General features: G+C 38.7%; 1 protein-coding gene across 11 annotated transcripts in view; it reads right to left on the bottom strand.

The window, feature by feature from the left end:
• TNRC6B (trinucleotide repeat containing adaptor 6B) overlaps positions 1-25,047 on the bottom strand; it is a 142,251-nt gene that overhangs the window by 82,775 nt on the left and 34,429 nt on the right. For 8 of the 11 annotated variants that reach the window (XM_030468447.1, XM_030468490.1, XM_030468480.1 and 5 more), the window contains one exon: positions 19,545-19,612. In XM_030468447.1, coding sequence (XP_030324307.1) covers positions 19,545-19,612 — 68 coding nt within the window. Of the gene's footprint in view, positions 1-3,443; positions 3,728-19,544; positions 19,613-25,047 lie in introns of those variants that run through there. The other 3 variants (XM_030468497.1, XM_030468471.1, XM_030468460.1) reach the window with 3 other exon arrangements.

Consider the following 25,047-nt stretch of genomic DNA (forward strand, 5'->3'; position numbering starts at 1 on the left):
AAAAAAAAAAACAAACCCAAAACCCCAAAAAAACCCAAACCCCCAAAACCAACCCTCAAACTTTTCCATTATAAAACCATTTCCAGCTGAAGGCAATGCCAAATATGAAGATTCCAACAAACACTGTTCAAAATAAACTGTATATTAAACTTTTCACCTTCTATTTTAGTCAGAAGAAGGAAAGGAGATCAATAACGATCAGAGTGAAAGAACTATGCTTCAAGGTGTAAGCCAGAAGTTTTTGCACAGGTACTAGGAAAGGTACAGACAAAATTTCTTTTCTATCAGTGTTCTACTTCTATAAATTTTAAACCCTTCATAGATTTGGATGCTTTGTCCTCTATTCAGCCACCTATTAATACAGTACAAGACAAAAGCCTCAAAAGGTTAAGTTTAGCTGAAACCAGCTAGCAGAGAGGATATGATCTTATGAAGTTTCTTTTTTTCCTACACAGCAGGAGAGACAGAGGCTAAAAAAAGCTGCTGAAAGTAAAACCACGGATTTTTCAGACACTTGTTTTCCCTGAATTTTTTCCCCATTAGAACTGCAGACTCATGTAAAATGAAGCTCACTGGTAATAAAGCTTTTCTTGTCAATTAATTCTCCAGAATCTCTTCAGATGTAGTACAAAAAACTCCAGGGGCTCTCTTGACTACAGACTTCCCTGTAGTTTTCAGCCTGCTAAAATAGTCTGTTTTGCAAGGGGACCGATTCCTGCAGATACCAGTAACAACAAACGCAAATAAAAAAAATTAAATAAAGCTTCCGAACCCAGTGTCATGACTATGAACTGAACAAAGCAAAAAAAGCTTCCCTGCCCCAAAACTTCTGCAAACTTCAAGCTGATCTAGAAATTGCAGCTCCACTTAGGTCTCTCAAAATTATTTTAAATAAGTGTTTTGTTGCCTTTGTACTGCAGGAAGATACTGAATGCAAACAGTATTAGAACTGCCCACACCTGCACTTTTGAAATTTTAAGACTTCACAGGCTTCAGAGTCCCTGACACACTCTACACTACAATTTCACGGGTCAAAGATATATTTATATGAGGAATTATTTTAACTGGTCCTTCCTATTCACAGTATACTGTCTCACAAAGTTACTTAAATGTTTGATAGCCTCTGCACTAGAATCATTTGTTATTCTCAATAATCACTTTTTGTCTGATCAATGACAACTTCCATAGCTATGAGCACCTACAGTTATAAAATATCCTTTATTTCATCTTACTAACAATCAAATTATACTGACAGTTACACCATTTGGAAATGTGTAACATAGGCAGAAATGCACAAAAGCAAAATATACAAAGGAAAGGCAAGTACTTTGCTCAAGTGCAGATTCTGAGGAGACCATGTCTCACAATACTGCCACCTCAAGATAAAAATCAGGTTGTCACTACTTCCTCAGTTCTGCCATTCTATGCATCACATTAATTACAAAATTAATTTTCTGGTCCAGTAAGTATTACGTGCTCCCATATTCCAATATCTGAGAATACTACAATTTTATATCGCATTTGGAAACAGTTCCAATGTCTAACTAAAGTTTGTCAATCAACAGGTATATTTCAACATATTATGACTACATCAGGATCTCCACCGAGCCCAAGAAGGCAGCAGGTCAGACACTTAAACATTTTTATAATATTTTTGCAGGCGTAGGAATGCCTGTAACATGAGGGTAAAATCTAACAAGTTCATTAACTCTGACCAGGGAGAATAAGTTACTTCATACATGAAATGGGTTATCCTTTATTACTAAACTTTTAAGGACAAAAATTATCAGCACGACACACTGTACCAAATTTGAGTGGAGCTTTTTTTTTATAGGCTAGCTCTAATTTAAAATTTAAAACCTACCTTTAATTTCCAAGAGAAACTTAATATACTGCAGAATAATTTCAAACATTTGCTTGCCAGTGGAGGTACATATTGCTAGCTAGTCCTGATATATAATATTACAACACTATGAGTACAACCAGATATTTTTTCAGCAAATGTATCTAAATCCGTGTTCTCTGATTGTATTTAACCGTACGGATGTATGCTGCAAAGAAACAGAAAATATGACCCACCCTATGGGTTTATAAAGTCGACCTGCTAGCCATAATCAATGTACACGTGCACTGCAATGTGAGTACATTAAAATGAGTATTTTAAAATTATCTGCCGTTTAAATACCTAGCTACAAAAAAATATCACAGTACAAGGCCTACCAGGAAGGGGTGAAGAATAACATATACCACCACGGAGAATTTTTTTCACTTAACTTCACAGAACGGAGCATTACATCACACTCTTACAATGCAGGAGGAGGGGCCTGTTCTCTGAAAGCAAGCTTCAGCTATTTCCCTTGAATTTTCTGCTTGGTTCTGGAGGGAGATGCAAAAATTACTTGGATTTAAATTTTTAGTAACATAGCAGACGGGGGGAAAAAAGCGAGAAAGCACAGCTATTTACCTGCATTTACCCACATGCAGATGAGCGCTCCCTTTCTGAAGAAAACGTCGCAAAAGTCTACAAAATATCAGAGGCACCCAGCACCTTGCATTTGCAAGCGCGCATTCCTAAATATCTGCCCCACATTTTATCAGACTCCAGCAGAAAAGGGTCCTCCTTACTCCTGGGCACGGCGAGACCATTTTACCGCCGGCACTCCCTAAGCACGCCCGGCTGTCCCGAACTCCCGATGCCACCATGTTCGCGGGTCAGCACCATTTGGTCCCACGGCCGCGGCGGAGCTGGCGGCCCCGGGAGGGGGAGGGGATCGCAGCCCGAGCCCGCGCAGGAGCCCGGCGGCGGCGGCGGGAGCTGAGCTCGGTGAGGTTCTGCCCGCCCCGCACCCCCCGAACCCCGCACCGCTCCGCGCTCCCGGCCCACACCGGGCACGGTAGGTATCTGGGTGCGGGGTCTTAGGGTTGGTTTTGGTTGTTTTTTTGGTTTTTTTACTACTTCTTCTTTCTGCCTCGGAAGGGTGGCCCGGTGAGAACACTTCCCCATCTGTCCCTTGTCGGACCCAGCAGCAGAAAGAATGCAAACCCGGTTTTATATATGCAAATTTTTGCAGCAGATTTAAGAGCTTCGGGTGCTGTGGGGAAGAAAACACTGTTGAAGACGCCTCTATTTAAATAGAACAAGATTTTCAGTACTATCTGGTACTTCACCAGCCTGCAAAACACAACCGATCTTCTGTAAATCTGCCTGAGTGCTTTAAATTACATATCTCTTTAAAATCCACAATACACTTCTACGGAGATCTCCTTCTAAAAAGCCCTAAAAATCCACTAAAAGTGCTTTACACGTAAAAGCAGACAACATCCGGAGCAAGTGTTCGTGCTAGAAAAACCACCTCTGCAAAACCACGGATGAAAACGATCAGCTTAAAAACCTACTGATAGGCAAAAATACAAGAATAGGAAAATATAAACGTACCACTAACCTCATAAAGTGCAGCAGTGCTTAAATCCAGCGAGTTGAGGCATACAAGGTAGAAATGGAAATGGAGGAAAAAAAAAAAAAAAAAAAAAAGATCCAAAAATGATTTTGTGGTTTTGTTGGTTTTTTGCTGTTGTTGTTGTTTGTTTGTTTGGTGTTTTATTATTATTATTTCAAATGTTCAGAAACCAGCAGAGACTCTGTCGGCCATTTTGGCTTGAACTCCCTCACTCACTCAGTCACTCTCCCTCTCTCTCTCCCTCCCTCTCTCTCCCTCTTGCTCTCTCTAAAGGAAGAAGCTTTTTGTGACCTTCAAATAGAGGCAGGTCATGTGACTCCGGGCGGGCTGTCAATCACCCGGCGGGGACGGCCTCCTTCCCGCCTTAAAGGGACAGCGCTCTGCCTGCACCGGGCCGGCGGGGAGAACCGGGACACACGACGGAGACAACTCCGCCAAGCGATGTGCTCCAGCGCGCTCTCCACCCGCTTTATTCCTCTCCGCTTATCACGCAAAGGCAATCCACAATAAGGGTAGAAGATTATGGAGAGCAGGGGGAGCTCTTCTCTCTTCCTAGCTAAAAACTAAGCAGAAAATTATGCCAGCTCGACATGAGGGCTGCAGAACCTGTAGACGGTGAATGGTGAAATGCAGAAGTCCCGCTAGCCAGATGCCCTCTTCTGCACTGTGCATGGGGACACATGACCCTAGCAAGGAAACCACATTTCGAGAATCACAGAGCGGTTTGGGTTGGGAGAGACCTTAAAGATTATCTAGGTCCAAACCCACTGCATGTGCAGGGACACCGCCCATCATACCAGGTTGCTCCAAGCCCCATCCAACCTGGCCTTGAACACTTCCAGGGAGGGGGCAGCCACAGCTTCCCTGGGCAGCCTGTGCCAGTGTCCCACCACCCTCACAGTGAAGAATTTCTTCCTAATGTCTAAACTAAAATCTCCCCTCTTCTAGTTTAAAGCAATTACCCCTCATCCTCTCACTACATGCTCTTGTAACAAGTCCCTCCACAGCTTTCCTGTAGATCCCCTTCAGGTGCTGGAAGGCTGCTATAAGGTTTCCATGGAGCCTTTTCTTCTCCAAGCTGAACAACCTGAACTCTCTCATCCTGTCGTCCTAGGAGAGGTGCTCCAGCCCTCTGACCCTCTTCATGGTCCCCCTCCGGTGTCACTGGCACACTTGATGAGGCTGTGCTTGATCCCATTGTCCATGTTACCCACAAAGATATTAAACAGCACCAGTCCCAATACCAAACCCTGAAGAATTCCATTTGTCACTCATCTCCACTTGGACACTGAGCCACTGACTGCAACACTTTGAGTGCAAGGAAGAAGAACCCCATCCTGACTTAAGGACATGAACAAGTTCATCTTCGGTCCACAGTGAATCCAGACTGTAACCAGACTGTTTACACAACACGCACACATAAACCTGAGATCCAGGTTCAGGCATGGAGACCTGCAGGACAGCAAAGCAAACTGTGTCTCTCCCATTGCCTTGACTGCTACAAGTCTCAGGGCACAATTCAGTCATTAGGCAGACACTTGATAATTTCTTCCCACAATTTTCATTGATAAATGCTCCAACAGTTGAAAGAGAGAAGCCCAGCATGCTGCAGCACAAAAAAACCACAGGATGTTTCCACGCAATACATTGGATTCTGCTGTGCAGAAACAGCAAAGAAGATCAGAATATCAGAAACAGTATATGGTAGGTGCAAGTATGATTCTGTCGTGAGGAAAGTTGCTCCTTAGTCAGCCCAACACAGACAACAAATGCCTGAACCAACTGTGTAATGTAACCGTGCCTGGTGAGAGAACTGACAGCAGCTCAAGAAGCTCATGGGAGCACCAGAGGATTGAACACTTAAAATCCACAAGTTTGTAATTCTGTACAGTTTTGCACTATAACTATATTGAAAGTAAAGAAAACCACAGTAGCAGTGAAAAGTACCACAGAATGAAATCAGCTTGAGAAGTCATGGGGAGGCATAACACAGGACTTAGGGAGCAGAGGGTGGGGGGGAAGAAATGGAAGCTGCACATCTTAAAAAATGAGAATAAAAATCATTAATGCATATTATCATACTAGGTAAGTCACTAGCTAAACATTATATTTCAATCAGTAAGGCACAGAAACTCAAATGGGTTTTCTCCCAGTGAGGGGATTCCTTCAACAGGACTACAGCCTGCACCCCTCTGTAGGCTCATGAAACTCTGGAAATAGCAAATGTGTGTTGCATTTACTGGTACTGAATGAAACACAGCCACCTGAATAGCTAGCATCTAACTGCTTTTGACAAAACCAGAGCAGAGATTCTGCATGCTGGATCTAACAGCTTGTGATTCTTTGTGGCAGGGCTAATCCAAACATGGCAATTCAAGAAATGTGGTGAAATCTCAGGAAATACGTTCTTATTTGTGGCAAGACCCAAAGAGAACACCACAATTGCTCTAAATATCTGAAGACAAAACCCAAACCAACTGTTAAGACATCTGATTTATACAAAGTTTCTCAAAAGCAAATATGTATCTGAAAAATATACCCCTTCTGAAAAATCACATTAAGTATTGCAGCTGCACATTCTATACATGTTCACACTGACTAGAACAGCCTGCACTAAGCTACAGATAATTTTACTCCTTCTCAAAAGCCAAATTGTTTTACTCAGACTTACAAATCCTCTTAACTTCAGTAGGGCTTGCCAGATCTCTTTTCTGAGGCCCTGGAAAAGTTTTAACTTCAAGGAGTTGATAATACTGTGATGACTTCAAGCAACCAGCACTCACTTAAGTTGCTCAGCATCAAATGTAAATCACTGCTATATAATTTCACCTTCTCAATGTTCTACTAAGTTTTTTAATCAGAAAAATTATTTTGTGGTGAGAAAATAATCAGTGAACCAGAAATATTTAGGGAGACGAGTAGAGGCACTTAGGAGGGGGTTGTCTGGTTTGATTCATTTTTGTTGTGGGGATTTTTTTGGTTGTTGAGGTTTTGTTGGGGTTTTTAGTTAGGTTTTTTGCTATTTGTTTGTTTCCATTTATTTTGGGGTTTTTCTGTTGTGTCTTTTCTTTAAAACAGCATTTCCACAACCAGAAGGGTGACAGAAGTAGCAGCACAGCAGTTCAGAAAACAATGGAGGATAAAAATCCAAAATCTGCATATCCCATTTCAGAGGGAAATTGCTCTTTAAAACTTACCCATTAAGCCTTCTGAGGCTAACAGTGCTGTTAATAGCTAGTGTTAACAGGTTACATCCTTGTTATGTGCTACTACCAGATCTAATTACAAACACTCCATTTCTGAACACCTTCCATCTGTGGATCATAAAGTACTTGAAAAACTCTAATGAAGCTCCACAGTGCTCTTGTGAGGACAGTATCCAGTATGAGGAGAGATGTACACTGATGCACACACATTAAGAGATGCTTACAGACATGGATTCTCTGCACGTGCCTTGACTGAGATGGGAGTGGGTACTTTAATTCACATTAAACTGCATTGTGATTCTAGTAACAGCTCATCCATTCTGATGACCTTTTGGTAAGAATCAATAAGCTAGGCTTCAGCATTATGTACAAAGGCATGCTCCATTGTCCACTAGACTGATATTAATTGTACCCTCCAGTTGTCATCTCAAACAAGAGACTCGGCCTGTGTGATCTGTAGAACTTTACTGAAGTTTAAAAGGGTTTGAAAGAACTCGCTGTCTCTTGAATTGGTATTTTATTTGGGCTCCAAGGCCTACAGTTTGATGTCATATCTTACTTATTTTGAAGGCTGTGCCCTTGTCATCCTGCAGCACTGGACTCCAGCCACTGGACTTTCTACATTAAAGACATTTTTGCATTAGCAAGTTCTTCATAGCTGATACTATGCAAGTCAAAAAGTCAATTCACCTCCTGACAATACAACTCCTCATCAGAAATCTCAACTATTAACAAGTTTCTCATAGCACAAATGCCTTCTCACCAACTGTCCTTTCTCCTGATGGTTAAGAACTTGCATCCCAAAGTATCAGAGGCAAAAAGACAGATTCTATTTGCCAAAGTTAACTGAAGCCTACCTGCCCTCTACCATACTGCAGTTAATTAGTTAGCTATCCCTAGACCTCCCTTCCCACAACCTCAGAAAAGGATGTAGTAACAGATACAAGATAATTGGAGGCTCCCCAACCAGTCACCAGTGGGAAACCAGCCTGGATTACAATCCTAGCAAATGCACCTGTTCAGTTTACAGGGGTCAGAAAGGTTCCTTTGTGTTTCTCAAGGTGAAGTTAAAAGTTTAACTGGTAAGGTAGAGACATGTAGGTGAGGACTAGGTTACATAGTTATACAATTTCAAATAATAAAAAGCAAACAGAGAACTCCTTAAAGTAAGGAACAGAATTAGGAGCCTTTCTTGTGTCCTCTAACAACTGCCATATGATTTATTTCAAGAGAACAATTAAAATCATTAAGATTAAAACCAGGAGTTCAAAACACCTTGCTTCCTAGACTTGGTAACAATAAGAACTTGACAGAGGCATCTCAGTCCTGGATAAGGGATAGTTTGGATCACTTTTAAGTTATTTTCTCTCAACAGAGATGCTAAATGCCCAGCATTTCTGAAAAGTGAAGATGACAGCTAAATTTGATTGTATCAACACACTACTTCTTTTGAAGCCCCCACAGCAACAGCACAGAAGCCATTGTGAAGCGGGATGACCTCTTCTTCTGCAGGAGTGCAAAACTTTAAAGTATTCAAGCATTCTTCAAGGACAGTACTCATTCCTAAGGAAAACTAGTTTGTTTTGGAGTTCTCTCCTCTTTTCCATTTACTGGAACACTTTATGCTGCAGAATCGTGAAAACAGAGGGGGGGGGGGGGGGGGCTAGCTATAGTAAACAAAAGTGTAATGTAAATTCTTTCTTCAGACAAAAAGACCATGACGAAAAGTGCCTGACAAAGGCAAAGCTTGCTCGGTTTCTGAAAGGGTTACAACAGCCTTTGCATCCCTTACACAAAGGCACCTATCAATACAATTTGGGAATGGAGCACACCATCATTATTATTCAAAACTTAAATTGCAACAGTGCTTTAGAGACATACTAGAGCTCACGTGTCGTTCATATCTTGGCAGGGACAAAAAATGCAAGACCTCAACACTCCACAGCATATGAAATTTAAGAACTATACATGACTTCTAGGCCAAGCCAAAGTTCTGACCCTAAATATTAATGAAGAGCTCACAGACAGATAACAACCCAGAAGGAAAATTTAATTCACCAAACTTTGCAAACACCCTCTTTTCCACATAGTTTTTCCTTATTCTGCCACAATACTTTCCCCAGTTGTTCGGCCTATAAATAATCCATCACCATGCCTCCACTTCTTCAATCTCCTCAAATGCCCTTTTCAAACTGGGGAAAGACTAAGCTTTCTAGCCGCCTTTAAACAAAGTTGTTCCATGAACAATGGAACTGAAAGCTCATTTCCTTCTGAATCTCCATAACACATCACGGAACCTCTGCTTTACTGCACTAATCGCGGCTTCCTGCACAGCCAGTTCCCCTTTCGATGCCAAGGCTTAACCAGTATATTGAGCCCTATGCACATCTCTTCACACAACTTTTGTTTTTCACCTCTTTCAGTACCTAGTAAAAAAACAGCATATGCCACAGCTAATCCCAAAACACATATGATGATTATCAGTTAACAGACATAATCTGAACGGATAATGTTTTGTTTTGTCCTGAAGGCCTTCTTTTGGGTAGGGAAATTAATTTTGGTTTCTCCTCCAGGCAGATCGGGGTAATTAACCTATTGGTAATTACAACTGTATTATAGTTTCTTACTTCTCTATCTCAGTTGACCAAAGCTCAACAAGAGACTCCAAACTTACTCGGTAAAGATACAGACATGAAAAGCAATTGCATGAGACTTAACTACTCCAGAAACTGAAAGAATACACCCCAAACAGCATCTTCCAGTCCATCATGTCCCCCTGGTAAATGTTGAATGAGGTTTTATGGTCATATCTTTGCAGATTGAATGAGTACTTTCCAGTAACATAACATGCAAGGGAACTTCTAGAAATTAGTATTTTTAGAATATGATTAACTTGCTCATTACTATCATCTCAGAAGCTTCTTGATGTTGGATACTGTAATCCTACCCAAAGAGGTTTCTCTCTTCAATTTGTAAAATCCTATATACTGCCAAAATGTCACTGAAATATAAAAAGTGTATCTGTTTTAGGCAGTTTGATCTATGCCAGTGAAAAGACAAAACACTTTAAAATAAATGCATGTTCAGGGAAATTGTATAAAATATCACCCCATGCATATATACAAGCAAGCAGTTGCTTTCTCATTGTTATTTACAGCATATGAATTACCATGCCAGTCAGATGATTGATTCAACTGACCTTCCATCAACAATAGCTGTTACTATGCATGTCAAAAGCAGTAATAATCTTGTTTGTATTCCTTCCCCTTGTTTAAGCCTTGAAGCTTTAAACAATTTAAAGTAGCAGCAAACATTTTCAGTTGACCAGGTTGGAATACTGAATGAGAAACTTTGTCTATATAAATAGTTTATCACAACAGGACTCCTTCTTTACATGAAGCCTTTAGATTTACTTCTACTGAAATTCAGTATACTCTGAACATAACAAACATTTTGGTTTAGTTTGCTCACGCAAAGCAGCTTTCTTAAAAATACTTATTGGAGGTCTCACAAAAAACAAGGAAGATTTCTGAACTGAAAGACTTGGCCCTACTCTAGTCTAATCTTCTCGCTCCTTTCCCCCACCTACAAGGAAGCTATACTTCACTTAAGTATTTAAATATTTTTCACAGTTATTTTTTACTTTATTATTTATTTCTGGTGAGACAGATCAGTACCTCTCTACAAATGGTTCTAACTTGCCCTTAGTTTTAGTATGGAGAATTCAATCACTGGCCCGGAAACCTCTAAGCAAAGGAATTTCTGGCATCTTGGTTGGAGCTGGCACCAACCCATTTTCCTTTGTTCTCATTAAAGGAACCATAATATGCTAAGTTAAATAAAAAAACAAAACCCCAAAGTAAAAGCAGAATACAAAAGGAATGCATATTCAGTGGATTACTGTAAGAGAGGGTTTCCCTAATTTGACACATTTTTCTAATAAAATCACTATTTATTGCAGCAAAAGTCTGTAAACTGATCTTTCCAAGTAATTTGACTTGAACATCTTCCCCAAGTAATTTGCCTTCATGTACAGCCCTTCAGTCTGAAATGTCAGGCAAGGAACAGCTAGCTATCCATGCAGAAAATTCTACAAGCTGTAGCTGTCACAAATATTCAAATGCATGCACTAACCTAAAAACACCATGACCCCCAAATATCATAAATTTTGATAAAGGGCAAAGAGTTCAGAAAATTCAATCTACATAGGTAGGAGTAAAATAAACCATACCAGCTTTCCAGATTACAGATGCCAGAGGAGCAGTGCAACTTAAGAGCTCCAAAATATCTCTGTAAACAAGTTTTTAATTCATCCCATGTTGACCACAGAGCTCAGTGTTTTTAGTCATACAAAGTAAATAAAATCTTTTACACTGAATAAAGAGCTTGGTTGTTGTTGGTTTTTTGTTGTTGTTTTGGGGGTTTTTCGTGTGCTTTTTTTCTCTCTCTCCTTCCCTCTTCTTTAACCAATAATGGTCTCGCCTTGAAGGGTTTAGATGGAACCTGCAACTTAGTACCCACTTCTTGGACTTCTAAGACCATTTATGTTTTTATCATTTACCTTCTGGAATCTCTAAGCCATGGTGGATAATCACCAAAATTTCTATTTTCTGGACAAAAAAACCAACAAGAGAGCACAAACTCTACCATAATATACAACTAGCAGACATTTTTCCCTTCCACTTGTCATCTTGAGAGGAAGGTTCAACCATTCTTCTGGGTGTACACACAAAATACCCAAAGACTTGATGAATATTTATTCTTTGGAGAGCACAAAGCACGGAAAAAAAGCAGCAAGCAACTTAAACTAGATGCAAAAGGAGAAGAAGTAAGTTTTAGGACTGTAATTCATACATGTTTATAATTCTAGTGACTTGTGCCAACAGTCCAAACGACAAATCCTTTAGCAAAGCAAGATGTATGAAAGTCAGATGGTGCAGATAGCACAGAAATGTGTCTAAATGAAAATCTATTTTTACGTTAAGAATATAGACAAAATACTCATTTAGACAAGATTCAAAACTATTAATAGCTCTTAAATTATTTTGCTTAGTCTGTTACCTCATTCCTATGTAAGTTGTCATCCAATGGTTGCCCTCTCTAAAGAGCAATGAAAAGCTGAGAAGAGAGAAATTTCCATCTGCCCATGTAAATGATAAATCTTAGGGCAGTTATTTCAAGCAGATCCTGAGAAAGTGGTAACATTGGAGAGGGAGGAGAAACAGCCACTACTCAACCAAACTTAAAAAAAAAGATTTACTGGACAATGAACCTGAGATGTCAGTAGTGTACAGTAGATAGACTGCTTCCTGGAAAGGGACTAGAGGGCAGGTGGAAGGAGATGGGTGGCAGTATCTGAAATAAAGAGGCTTTGGGATTTTAGAATTTGGTCACTATGCAAATGGTCTCCCCTTCAAAGTACAACAAGCTCTTCAGGGCAGCAGTAAATTAGAATACTCTACTTTTCTGGTAGCAATCACTAATGCTACTAACTCCAATGACTAGAGAAACCTGTGGTATCAAGGATAATATGGGACACCACCTACTCTGGGTATTTTGTAACTTTGTATTTCTGAATCAAGCAAGCTGGAATGGAAAACATACTTTTGTTTTGGAAAGACAAAAAAATGTAAAGAAGTCTCTTGATCAGATGAGACTGCAAATTCAAAAGCAGGCTTTGTGCTCTTCCTGTGCAGGACAAACACAGATCGTGGTCGGGTGAGGGGTGGGGGTGGCTGGTTGGCAGGCAGGCAGAGAAGAACCCAAACAAACCAGCCTGTTCTTACCACAACACATCTGGAATAAAGCACCATAAAATTATAAAGAAAAGAAATATCAAACTATTCACACTTAGAATGTTCACTGTCCACATATCTTTTCTTCTCTTCTCTCAATATTCAGCTGCACTGTAACTTATACATATTGAGATAGTAAGTGGCAATTTAACTTCCAAAGTTTACATTTTTTCTGTGTTATCTCCCATAGCTTCATTTTCTCCTCTACAGTCATCTGGCTTCTGTTTTTCCACATTCTGAGAGAATACTTTCTAAATAACAGTACAAGTGGTGTAGGTTAGCTGAGGCACATAGAAAGCCCTGTAGCTGTTCATGACAAAATAAAACGTACAGTGCTGTAAGCTTTACTACCTCCTAATTTATGAATTAAAGGGAAAAAAATCACCAAGGTGGTGAAATGGGAAATCTTAAAAGCCATGGGATACCAACTGAAAACATTTTCAAGACTAACTTGCAGAAGTGAATATCTAATTATAAATTATTTTTTCTTAGAATACTCAGACTGGAGTTTTCCTGTGGTATAAAAATTACAGAATAAGAATATTAAAATGATAAAATATGGAAGATGACTGAACATTGTGGCTTTTTAAAGTGCTATAGTTTTAAGAATAAACAGCACATTTTTGGCTACATTGTTCAGAAGTAATGTAAAAGGTACAAGCCAGCTTTTGCAACATTACTGACTTACTAGTCTTATGGCTAAAACACAGCTGCTTCTACAGATACATAATTCACTGCTGTCTCACCTCAATTGCACAACAAAGGGAAATTCTTTTCCCTGTGACTCAGGCCCCCTTCTATACACAGGTAGATATGTCTTCAAATGCAAAATTGTCCTGCCACTTACTCCACTCGGGTGAGTAAAGAGACTTTTACAATATGAACATGAAAAAAATATTCCTTAAATCTTAGCCGGACCAGCTTCCATCTTAAAATTTAGTCTAATGGTTTCATTCTCTCAAATACTCTTTCAAATCTCCAAGGATGGGAAACAAAAAAACATGTTCAAAGCTAAAACTCGCTTATATAGATGCCAATACCAGAGCTCATGTAAATTATCACTGCAACAGAAATGCATTCTTACACACTAACAGAACTGCAATACCCTGTGTCAGAAGTGTCTGGTACAGACATACCACACATCTCTGTCGTGGCTTGCTATGATGTTGGACAGAGGACTTCAATTCTGGGGGACATTTCTCCAATGAGCTACTTACTCTACACACATTTAGAACATCCAGCAATGAAAAATCAGCTATGTCTTTACTTCTGAACATAACTGCTGCTGTGTGAAAGATGTAACTTGCCTTGAATTTCAACAGAATTTGGGGTGATACCCAGGTTCAACCCTGAATTCGAGTTGATTACTTGAACTGGGATTCAGAGGCTACTTTGAAAAACACAGCATGAATCTCCTGAAAAAAGCCTTCTGCTGAGGTTGATACTGTCAATAAATTAGAAAGGTGCAATGGTACCCAATAACTCCTGTAATATGGAATATTCTTAAAACATCAAACAATACTCCAGATATGTAAGCATCTAACTGACTTGTTCCTTTAAATTTTGTAAGAACATAAGACATCATGCTGCAGGGACTGAAGCTATGGCTGGGGTCCTTCATGGGATTTTAAAATTAAAGAAATCCCTTCAAAAGGATACTACAGTACTTTATAATAATAATGTCAGGCATTCCCAGTAACCACAGCAGACATCTTCATGCCACTGTAGCCTTTTTTACAGTTTTCAGCAACAATATAAAAGAGTAAAATTGCTTGCTAAATGCCACTGTAGCAGTGACAGCTACAAGTGCACCCAGTGTACAAAGGCTGCTGAAAACAGACTGGCCTATTAGCTGTCTCCCTTATTTAAGTACAAGGAAAGGCTGATTGAGCTTGTTTCGCTTAGTTTTAAAATGACTCAGTTAAAAAGGAAGCTGAAGGAAAATAATTCTCCTATGTAAGCAAACATAGAAATTTTAATGAACACTGAGTCAGATTTTAAGATGTGCACACTGGAAAATGAAAGGCAATAGAAACGGTAACAAGGAAAATTCTTACTGAGTATTAGGGAATTCTCTGAATATTAGGACATTTTATCATCATGAGGGTAATCAAACATTGTAAAAGATTGCCCAGAAAGCAATTCTGAGCAGCCTGAAACAACTTAGAAATTAAATCTCACCTTCAAATCTGGCCCTCCTTTGAGGGACTGGACACAATGACTTTCTAAAGTCCCTTCCAACATTAATTATTTTATTAGTCTATGATTTCTTGTTTCCAGCTTAGATAGTTGCAGCTTCTGCTTTCTTTTAACTGTAGCGTCACACAAATCTAGGAAGACATCGAATATTGCTGCTCAAATGTCAAGAAATAATGTAAGAGAACATTATAAAATTTAAAACAATGATTTTGTGATCCTCATTGGTTGCAATCTCTTCCTGGCATAACTGCAGTTTTACAGGGTGTCATTGAAAACTCTTTGCCTCAGAATCGATACATTAAACTATCAAGCCAGAGAAAAGACCAACTGGTAGGTTTAACCAATAACACTTTGCAAAATTATGGAAATTAGCTTGTTTTGTTATCTTTATTACAATATGAACCACTTCCAGGTGTACAAATTGCCAAGACAGTTGGAGAGTTTTCTCCCTCATTACTACAAAACAGCAGGTGGGGAACAGTCAGATGAGTTACTTCACACAGCAGTAATAGCTTGGCTTACCTTACTAGTAAATATGAGTATGAACTCGGCTCACTTTTTGCCCAAATAGCTACTGTCTAACAGACTTCCATATGTGTAAATCTGGAATGGTAAACCATTTACATTTTTCTTATAAAAACTAGTAGCTTTTCATTACACAATCCCTTTCACTACTAGATGAAGATGCATAAGTTTCTGCTGGTGACAACAGGTGATAACTTACTAGCACAGGCAGAGTTGCGAACTAATACTGCTAGAACTAGGAGCAGAATCTCAGTTCAAGGACTTAAGCAGAATATTTTTTTGTTACTCCCCAAAAAATGCACAAACAGAATCTCCTCTGCTCATCAACAGAAATCTTGACTGTTTTGGAAAGATGTTTCTGGATCACAGCTGCCTGTCAATCTTTGCTTTAGCAGTGAGTGAAAAAGTAAAAGCCTTGTTACAATTGAGAAGGCAGCATGAAGATCACCATGTAAAATGTACTTTGTAGGAAGATAGTATTTACTCCTTAAGCATGGTAATTCAGGTCATCCTCTTCATAATGGATGAAAACTTGAGAGAATGCCTCAAATAGAATGTCCATATGTAATTAAGCATAATGTTACCGCTCTTTCTCCTAACTTTTCCCTTTGAAGGGAGGAAAAGGGGATTCTTAGCAAACATATTAGTGACACAAAATAATGTGGCCCAGTGTAACAAAACCAGCTATACTACATACTAGAAATCTGAGAGGAGGGAGGAATTTACAGAGTACTGAAAAACTGAGAAGTAACAATTTCTACGGGAGTCCATTGGTCCTCTGCTGGAGCAGAAGCATGGAGCAAGACAGCCATTATTACCTCCAGTAATCCACATACTTCTTTTGAAGTGTGGATTTTAGAGGAAGTGGCAGACCTCACTGCTGCACAACCACGACAATTTTGTGACACAGGCACTGCATATGAAGTGCAAATCTTTCACAGAAACTGAGACAAGCATGCCTACTCCGTATTTCATTCATGCTAAGGATTTTGAATGGGTAATGTTTCTTCATAATGAGCTTCAATTGAATTTGTACTTATGTAGTGGAAGATCAGTTTAAGATTTCTGAAGACCTTGTATACAGTCTAACACAGTAATTGCTTACCACAAAGCGACAAGATACCAGCAGACAGCAGTTCTCAGGTATCATCTACAGTTCAATCAAAAAAACCCCCAAATTTAAAATGTTGCAATTTTAGTACAAAGTCTGATGGAAAGAACTGTCCAGTAAAACAAATGAGGTTTTCAAGACTGAAGCAGAAGTACTAGAAGGTTCTCTTGCAATTCCAAGCTTTTATCCCATACTTTGTTGCATTTCAGAAATGAAGTGTCAGAAATCATACATGGATGCTGGCTCCTTGTAATCCATGAAGCTGCTCTTTAGCAAAGGAAACTTCACGTGAAACTGAGGCTAGGTAAGAACTACTGCTTCCACTGAAAGTTTCTCAGAAATATTGTTTTATTTCTCTTCTTCCATTGCCAACTCACACTTTGACTCTCTTATAATGCAGTTAAATATTAAGAAATTGCTGAGCTTGCCTCGGAGATTGCAGACTTGAGGACGGCTCTTGCACTCTGATACGACCCACCTCCCTCACAGGTCAGTTGCTGCAACCACATCTTCTGAATAATTCCTGTACCATGTCAGTACAGAGCTACCCAGATCAGAGTGCCTGTGAAAGGCAATGAAATTACCAGGGGCAACTTGTGAGGAAAGCAAATTAGAAGCACTCAAAAAAAACCCAAAAAACAAAAAAACAAAAAACAAAAAACAACACAAAAATCCCATCCACACAGCTACAGAGGCAGCGAAATCTAGGGAGTCTGAGGAACAGCTGGAAAGGGAAGGAAGGATCTTCTGCTACTGCAGTTATTTCTGTAGTAAACATCTGACTACTTTCAAACTTGTGATCTACTTTTCACTAACAGGCTCCAATTTCATTTCAAAGTATCTAGGACAATGGTAAACATAGGTACATAGAATCACAGAATCATTGTAGATTCTGAGTTTTTCAATCCTACTTCTTTGCTGAAAATATGGTTAACTACAGCAGGCTGCTCAGGGCTGTGTCCAGCTGGCTTTTGAGTACCTTAAAAGGATGAAGAAAGCACAACCTTTACAGGCAATCTGTTCCAAAGATCTGCCTGAATTTCACAGTAAAATAAAATTTAAAAGTTTTGTTTTGGTTTTTTCCTTATCTTTGAGTGGAGTTTCCTGTATTTCAGTTTATGCCTATTGCCTCTTCACCAGCCATCACTGTGAAGGGTTTGGCTCAGTCTGCCTTAGTACTCCTCAGGTACCTATACACATGGGTAACACCCTGCCCCAGGTCTTCTCATCTCAAGGTTAAACAGGCCCAGCTCACAGCTTCTCCTCCTGTGTCTGATACTCCAGTCCCTCTATTTGGCCTTTCACTACACACACTCCAGGATGTCCAACTAATCCCTAAAAAGCAAGTAAGCAATAACACAAAGCAGGAATTTCAGATTTTTTTCTTTCAAGATCTCCAGCAAAGGGTTTTACATCAATGCAGCCATTTAAGAATACAAATTACTGATCCTTTGTGTGATTAGCATTTGTTTATCTCACATGCCAGATCAATGCCACTTATAGCAAGAGCAGACAATTTTTTAGGTAGTTGAAAAGCTGATACTATGGGTAAGAAAATATTTGATTTGATTTAAATTCAATAGCAATACCCACAACAGAACTTTGCTGGCATTATGCTACAGTGGCACAAAAAACCCACCTTCCTCTCTCAGTTGCATTACTAAAATTGCAAGTTCAGACTTTTATCAAAATATTATTAAGAATAGTATTAGGACTAATCCATACAAGCAGGATCTGTATATCAAGATCCCAAATGCCACTTGAACACAACTTTTTAGTTAAAAAATTACAATCCTGCCTATCACTAATCTTGTATTCTCTTTCTAAGAACCACAGTTTTGGAGAAGAGAGAGAGAATGCTGTACGACATTTGAAGAGCTCTAATTAGAAATCAGGTCAGCTGTAAAGTAATCCTAGATTCCACCTGCACCTAAGGTAAGATAGCAAACACAAGGCTATGATAAATCCAATACAACATCCCTCATATTATTCACTACAATCACGTTTCATTATATTAACAGATACCTAGAGAAGCAATACAGAGTAGCAGAAATATATCCCCTGCTTTTTATTTCTGCACTTAATTTTTCCTCTGGAACTTTTTGAAAGTTTCTACTTCAATAACCTTTGTATCTCTTGGTATCATAGTAAGCTGGGCAGCCTGAATACAAAAAAATAGCAAGCAATTACTTTGAGAAGTTTGGCTAACTTCCATGGTGGAAAGAATGTGCATGTTCAGCACTGCAACTTCCCTGAACTCATCTTGGCTACCTCAGAAATGGTTTCTCACTGTCTCAAAGGCACTGGACTTACAGTTGCTATCTTATCCAAAAGGCAAAGACCAACTTCAACCCAAATCAAATCCCAGTCTTTCGGCAACAAGTATGCTGCTGCTCAAGGAGAACTCCCTCCATCTCATGAGGACACATCCAATTAGGCATAGGAAAAATACAGATTTCTGTGCTGTGGATTTCTCCAAGACCATTTACTGGCTTGCTCCAAAAGGCAGGTCAGGAAAAAACTTAATTTTGATACCAAGATTGAAACACCATTGCATTAACTAAGGAAAAGAATACAGAGAACAACCATCACCATAATATTTCTAGCACAAAGCTCTGTTCTTTCCATCTGCACAAAAACCCAGAAAACAAACTCAACCAGATTTCGGTTTGAGATCATATGAAAAAACCATTTACTACATGCTAATGGAAATCTGTCATTGTCATCTCTGGTTAAGTTTATTTCCCAAAAGCACCATGTACCAGCATCTTAAAATTGCTCATCCTTGAAAGAGTATTTTGTTTATGATTTCTGTTCCTTTATTAAAACGCATTGTAAAGAAGTAAGGCTTGTATATTAAAGAGGACTGATTACCATATGCACATCAAAACGAAGCCCCTGGTTCCATCATATTACAAATTATTTGAGTGAAAAGCTGTATAAAAACGCATGCACAAACTCACTACCTCAGCACCAAGCTTCCAGAATATCTATCCCTTTTACAACAACTTCTGATTTACTTTCTGAAATGGCAATGTTTATTTCTATTCTTTTTAATTTAAGGCAAGTTAACATCCTTCTTTTGGTATGGTTTTTTTTTCAGCCACCATCCACTATTCAATATGGGGATATTTAAAGAACCAAAAGGGCGAGCACCAAACAAACCACCAGTGCTCCCAGCACATGTAAACAAGAGTGCTTCACACCATTTACTATGGTAAGGCCCTTTTTAAATAAACGTGTGACTCACTGTTTGTTTTCTTCACCAGGAGGTGGAGTCTTGCCATGCCCCTCCATTACAAAATCCTCATGTTCCATCTGCAAAGGCAAGCATTGCAGGTCAGAAATTGGTGGAGCAAAATGCACATCACCTAAAGTGGCCCTTTTCCATGCGCAACAACTTAAGACAGCCAGTTTATCATAGTGGCTGGTCCAGAACAGATCATGCAGTTTCTTAGCAACATATGTATGTCTCTAACCCATCACTATGGTATCGTTTTATAGCACAACTTTCAGGAAATCCTACAAGGGAAAAATAATGATTTAATGGCTAAAGCAGAAGACTATAAATCTGGGCATCTAGGTTCTATTCTTCACTCTGTTAAGGACTTCTTTTGCCATTCTGAGTAAGTATGGCTTCTACCACTTCTTCCTTACATATAAATTTTAAAAAAGATATTTTTATCAACACCTCTGGAGAAAAATAAGAATTTTCAAAGAAACTTATTAACCACAAAATGAAACTGCTGTGAGAACAGAGTATTTCTTGTGAAAAACAACTTTTATATGAAAACGAGACTTTCACTGCACATGCATAGCTTAGTTAGCAGGGTAAAAAAGAGGCCTAAGGGAACTTCAAATAGATGCTGTTCCAATGACAACATAAGGTAGGCATTTCCTTTGGCTCACATGTTACAAGATTCCAAGGGCAGTAAGGAAGTTTTCTGTTTAATTGTTTGCTTTTAAAATACAGTTTTAGCATACATTTTCTGAAATTTCTTTGGCCAGAATTACATGATATGTGATCAGTAATTAATTTATGCACTCATCATTTAATTGCTTCATTTGGCCAGAATTTTTTGCACAGGTAGCAAAATGTTCTTCTCTTAAAAAAAATCCAATACATGCACTTAGTATTTTATATAAACATGCAGACATACAATTAGCAATGCTCTACTTCATGTGAAGCCAGCAAACAGGCCACACTGCAATGCCCAATAAGCCATACGACAGAAACTAAATCATAATCACACACAAATTCACAATCCACTACATTAAACTGCAAAGAGGAGAGAAGCACTGTTCAGTCAGTAAACGTAACATATAAGCCTTTGAAAGAGGGGAAAAAAAAACAACCAACAAATCAGAATCCAGAAACCAGTTGCTCTTGTGCCCCTACCCTCCCCCCAGAAGACTCAAGTTTAGGCATCTGTATCTTGATCTTGATGACAGGTCAAAAATACTCACAAAAACACATCTACATATTGACATCTAACAAGGGTAACGGAAATTATGTTATTGTCTGCACAGACACAGCCTAGAGCAAAACCACAAATGAACTGAGAAAATGATGAACTGTAAGGTGGTAATGACATCCAGAAGACAGTCAATCAAGTATGTGTACGGTAATTTTCCATTTGTGTACATGTACCTATGCAACCCACAGTCAAAACAGTGTTTTCATTTAAAAGCAGTGCTTGATAGCAAGAAAATGTAGCATTACAGTTTTGTAAATTACTTGGATTTCTGTCCACCTATACCTCAGTCCGTATCTGATTCATGAGAGCACTGGTATCCCAACTCAAAACTGAGTAGGCTACAGAGAAAGGTACTCGTTCCACTAATTCTCTTGTTGCAGATATAAAAACATAAGTGTCATCTGGTAAAACAGCTTCGGATTTGTGGCCACATAGCAAAACAGCATGGTTCTGTGAGTAAGGGTAAATATTTAGCAGTTACTCCTACACGATGTGAAATCAGGGAGTATTTTAGCCTATTGCTGGTATGAGACAAACACAATTCACAAGAATGGCAATCAAGGGAACAGTTTGTGACCAGTACTGGGAAGACAGATGAAATACAGCATTTGGGAGTAAAGCAGCACTCCATACAGCATATAGTGCTAAACTAACAAGACACATATATAAAGTAAGAATTCAATTTAATGAACCTGTAGAAATAAAGAGATCATAAAAACTGAAGAATAAAAAGAGAATGATTTTAAAACTAACAAAAACTTATAAAGGAACAGGAAATTATTTTATTAGATTATAAACAAGAAATTTAAATGATAACTGGCACATTTAGTAGACCACCACCAGGCCAAGGCAATTGTTGAAGTACTGCTAATAAAACTTGCTTTAGTAAGAACTTTATACAAAGAATGCTAGGGACAAAGTGGTTCCAGACATATTACCATCTGCATCAAAATGCATACCAAAATTACCATTTCAAAGAGAAGCAGGCAAATAATTAAGAACAACAGAACACCTGAGCTAGAGACAAGGAGATTGTAGGTCTAGGCATAACCCATTTCAAAGCAACTCAGAAAACCACATCTACTTTAAGAAATGTTATTCAGCTTGCTCAGCTTTAGGCAGAAGTATCTGAAATGACCAAAATATGAATTATTAAAAAACGGAAGAAAATAAGGTAAGATTATATCAGCACTAAAAAAAAAAAAAAAAAAAAAAGGGCTAGGATTCTTGTAATTTAGAGAATAGCAATGACAAAGTTTCTCATGACAAGTTCACCAAGAAAGTTAGTCCCTGAGTGGGAAACTACTTAAACACATGGATAATGTTCAGTGCACCACGTTAAGATCAGTTGGTAGGTTTTCACTGATAAAAAAGCTAACACGAAAGTGCATCACGAAAGTAAATTATGACATGGGAACTTTGAGAAATTGAGTATTGGTGAACTCAAATTTCTTTTTAGAATTAACAACTAGGTTGGCTGGTCAGGCTCAGCAAATGTTGCACACTACCTGGAGGTTGGTATCAAGTGGGGTACTGCACAGGTCTACCCTCAGACATGCCCACTAAATAACTTTACCAATGAGTTGAAGGGATGGGTAGGGTCAGATGACCTAGACAAGCTAAGAGGAATGGACCTACAGGAACTTTATGAATTCAGGCCGAACAAACAAAAAGCCCTGCACCTGAGAGGCCATGGCAATGATACAGGCTGGAGACTGACTGGGGAGCAGTTCTGTGGAAAAAGTTTAGGCAGATAAGCAAGTTAATCCTGAACCAGCAGTGTGCCCAGGCAGGAAAGGTCAACAGTATCCCAGGCTTTAAGAAAAGCCTTGCCAGCAAGTGACGGAATCAATTATTGCCTCTACTCAGTGCTTATTATTCTAGATATGATGTAACACACTTCATTTTGGGGGCCCTGATACAAGAAATACATCCTTAATTTGGATGTAGGCCACCAGGATGCTCAGGAAGCCAGGGGAGAGATGCTCTGTGAAGAGAGGCTGAGGGAGCTGTGCTTGTTCAGCCTGGAGAGGAGATGGCTTTGGGAAGACCTAAGAGCAGTTTCTCTGTACCTACAAGAGGTGAACAAGTCGGTGGTGCACTGTGACAGAACAAGGAGCATAAGTTGAAATAAGAGAAGTCCAGACTGGATATAAGATGACACATTTTCACCAGCAGGATAGTCAACCACTTGAACAGATAGCACACGGAAGTCTTGTAGTCCCCTTACCTTGACATTTTCAAGGCCAAATTGGATAAAATCCCTCATAACCTGGCCTGACCTCACAGCTGACCATGCTTTGAGCAGGAGGTAAGACCAGAGAGCTTGCAAGACCTCCTCCAACCTGAATTTCCCAGCAATCCCATTAACATAAGAACAGATTCAGTTTGAGAAAAACCCCTATGAAGTTCCAAACCCAGCAAGAACCTGTACTTTAATGTGGAAAGGACCAAGAAAAATGTCTTAGGAATTGATACAATAAAAAAACAAAACAAAAAAACCCCAAAAAAACAAAACAAACAACCACCAAGAGAAACTAAACTATGTCAAATGGTGATACAAAAAGAAATATGGAAATTATTGTAGCAAAACCATAGTATGCCCTCTTTCAGAATACAGTCTATGAGTACAGACAGTGAAGACTCGAAACCCCTTCTACCACACTCTCAGATGTAAGGGCTCAGAATAAAGGAAAGTCTGAGGCAGAGAGAAGATTTTATACAAATAAAACCCAATATTTGGGCTTTATTGACCTTGGTCAATGAAAGATGACAGGTCTGAGGCATACACACAAAAAAAGCAGCACAGTTTGAGAGTGTTGTAATGTATATCAACCCTTTGCTACCACAATATAAATAAATAAAAAAACCCAAAACCATAAGATGATATGACAATACACAATTACTTGGAAAATATACTATTAAGCAGACAAAAATTTAGTTGTAGAACAAACAAATTGCAGTAACAAATTTCACAAGTCGTGAGGATTTTATATTTTATATATCTATAGGTATGAAGATTTGCTTTTTTATTAGAGGATTACAAACAGCAGCAATACAAGCTCTTGTGGTTTTGACGCTGAGATAATTTTTAAAAAGTGACAAATGAAGTTATATATATAAGCTTGACCCACATCTCAGTGCTGCAATTTTGCATTTTGCAGAACATCTAATAATCTTTTGCTTGTCTACATATACTAAATATTTTCCAGACCAGTAATCTGTATTTTTTCACTTTAAGTTTTTCATGTTTTAATTTTTTTTTTTGGTACAAAATGCTATGCAGTCTATTTAGTGTTCTAAAGAGTACAGAATAAACTTATAAAGTAGTATCTCTTTCCAACCTTCTCTGACATTTAATATTAAAAATTGATTTACCGTGTAATTCATCCTAATTGAGAGAGTTATCTGACAAAGAGCCTTTTGAAAACAGTTATTGAGCAAATTGCCCCAGTAAATTTCCATGGTTATTTTTACATTTTTATAAAATTAGTTCTTAGATCTAGTTTTCTATTCATTAAAGTAATTTTCAAAAAGAGTATTTAAAAATTAAGGTACCTAGGTCTTATTTTCTCAATGACAATAGCAGCATACCACTGCAAGAAGGATGAGAACATCATATTTTAAATCTTAAATACCTGAGGATGAACTGAAGAGAGGAATAACATGTAGCAGACAGCTGAAAAATATTTTACTTTTTCTTCTCCACAATTCTTATAAAATTTCTATGCATGTTTCTTCTGCATACGTCTCAGTTTCTCCTTAATACTATTACTATAATATGTCCAAAATAATTTCAGTCTTCTCTTTAAGGAAGCTGAAGTCCAGAGTCCTACTAAGTTTCAGCCATACTAACCATAGAGAAATAGACCAGATGCAGTTAAGCATAAGCATTCTGAAAAGGTGTGTTCTAAGTCTTTAGTCTGCCTTGACTACAAGCCATAAAAAGGAAATGCAGCTGTCCTCAATATGTAGAAAAAAGAGTGCAGGTGGAGGTATGACAAAAATCGAATACCTATGGTATTCCTCCAGAGGAAAGAAGAAAAGGTGAAATGGCAGAGGATCTAAGACACTTTAGTTTCTTTTAAAAGGACTGCAGAGGGAGCCATTGACTCCAAGAGGAGAAATCCAAGGAAGTGCCCTCCACACCTGTTTCTCCTGGCAAGCAATGGAGAAGGCTTCAAGATTCTGGCAGCTGGAAGGAGGAACCAGAAATAGAACTTTACACAGCAGGGGGGGAAGTCAATAGCAAACTTGCCCTTTTTAAAATAAGGA

This window comes from Calypte anna, chromosome 1 (genome assembly GCF_003957555.1).
Source record: "Calypte anna isolate BGI_N300 chromosome 1, bCalAnn1_v1.p, whole genome shotgun sequence".
NCBI classification, from domain to species: Eukaryota; Metazoa; Chordata; class Aves; order Apodiformes; family Trochilidae; genus Calypte; species Calypte anna.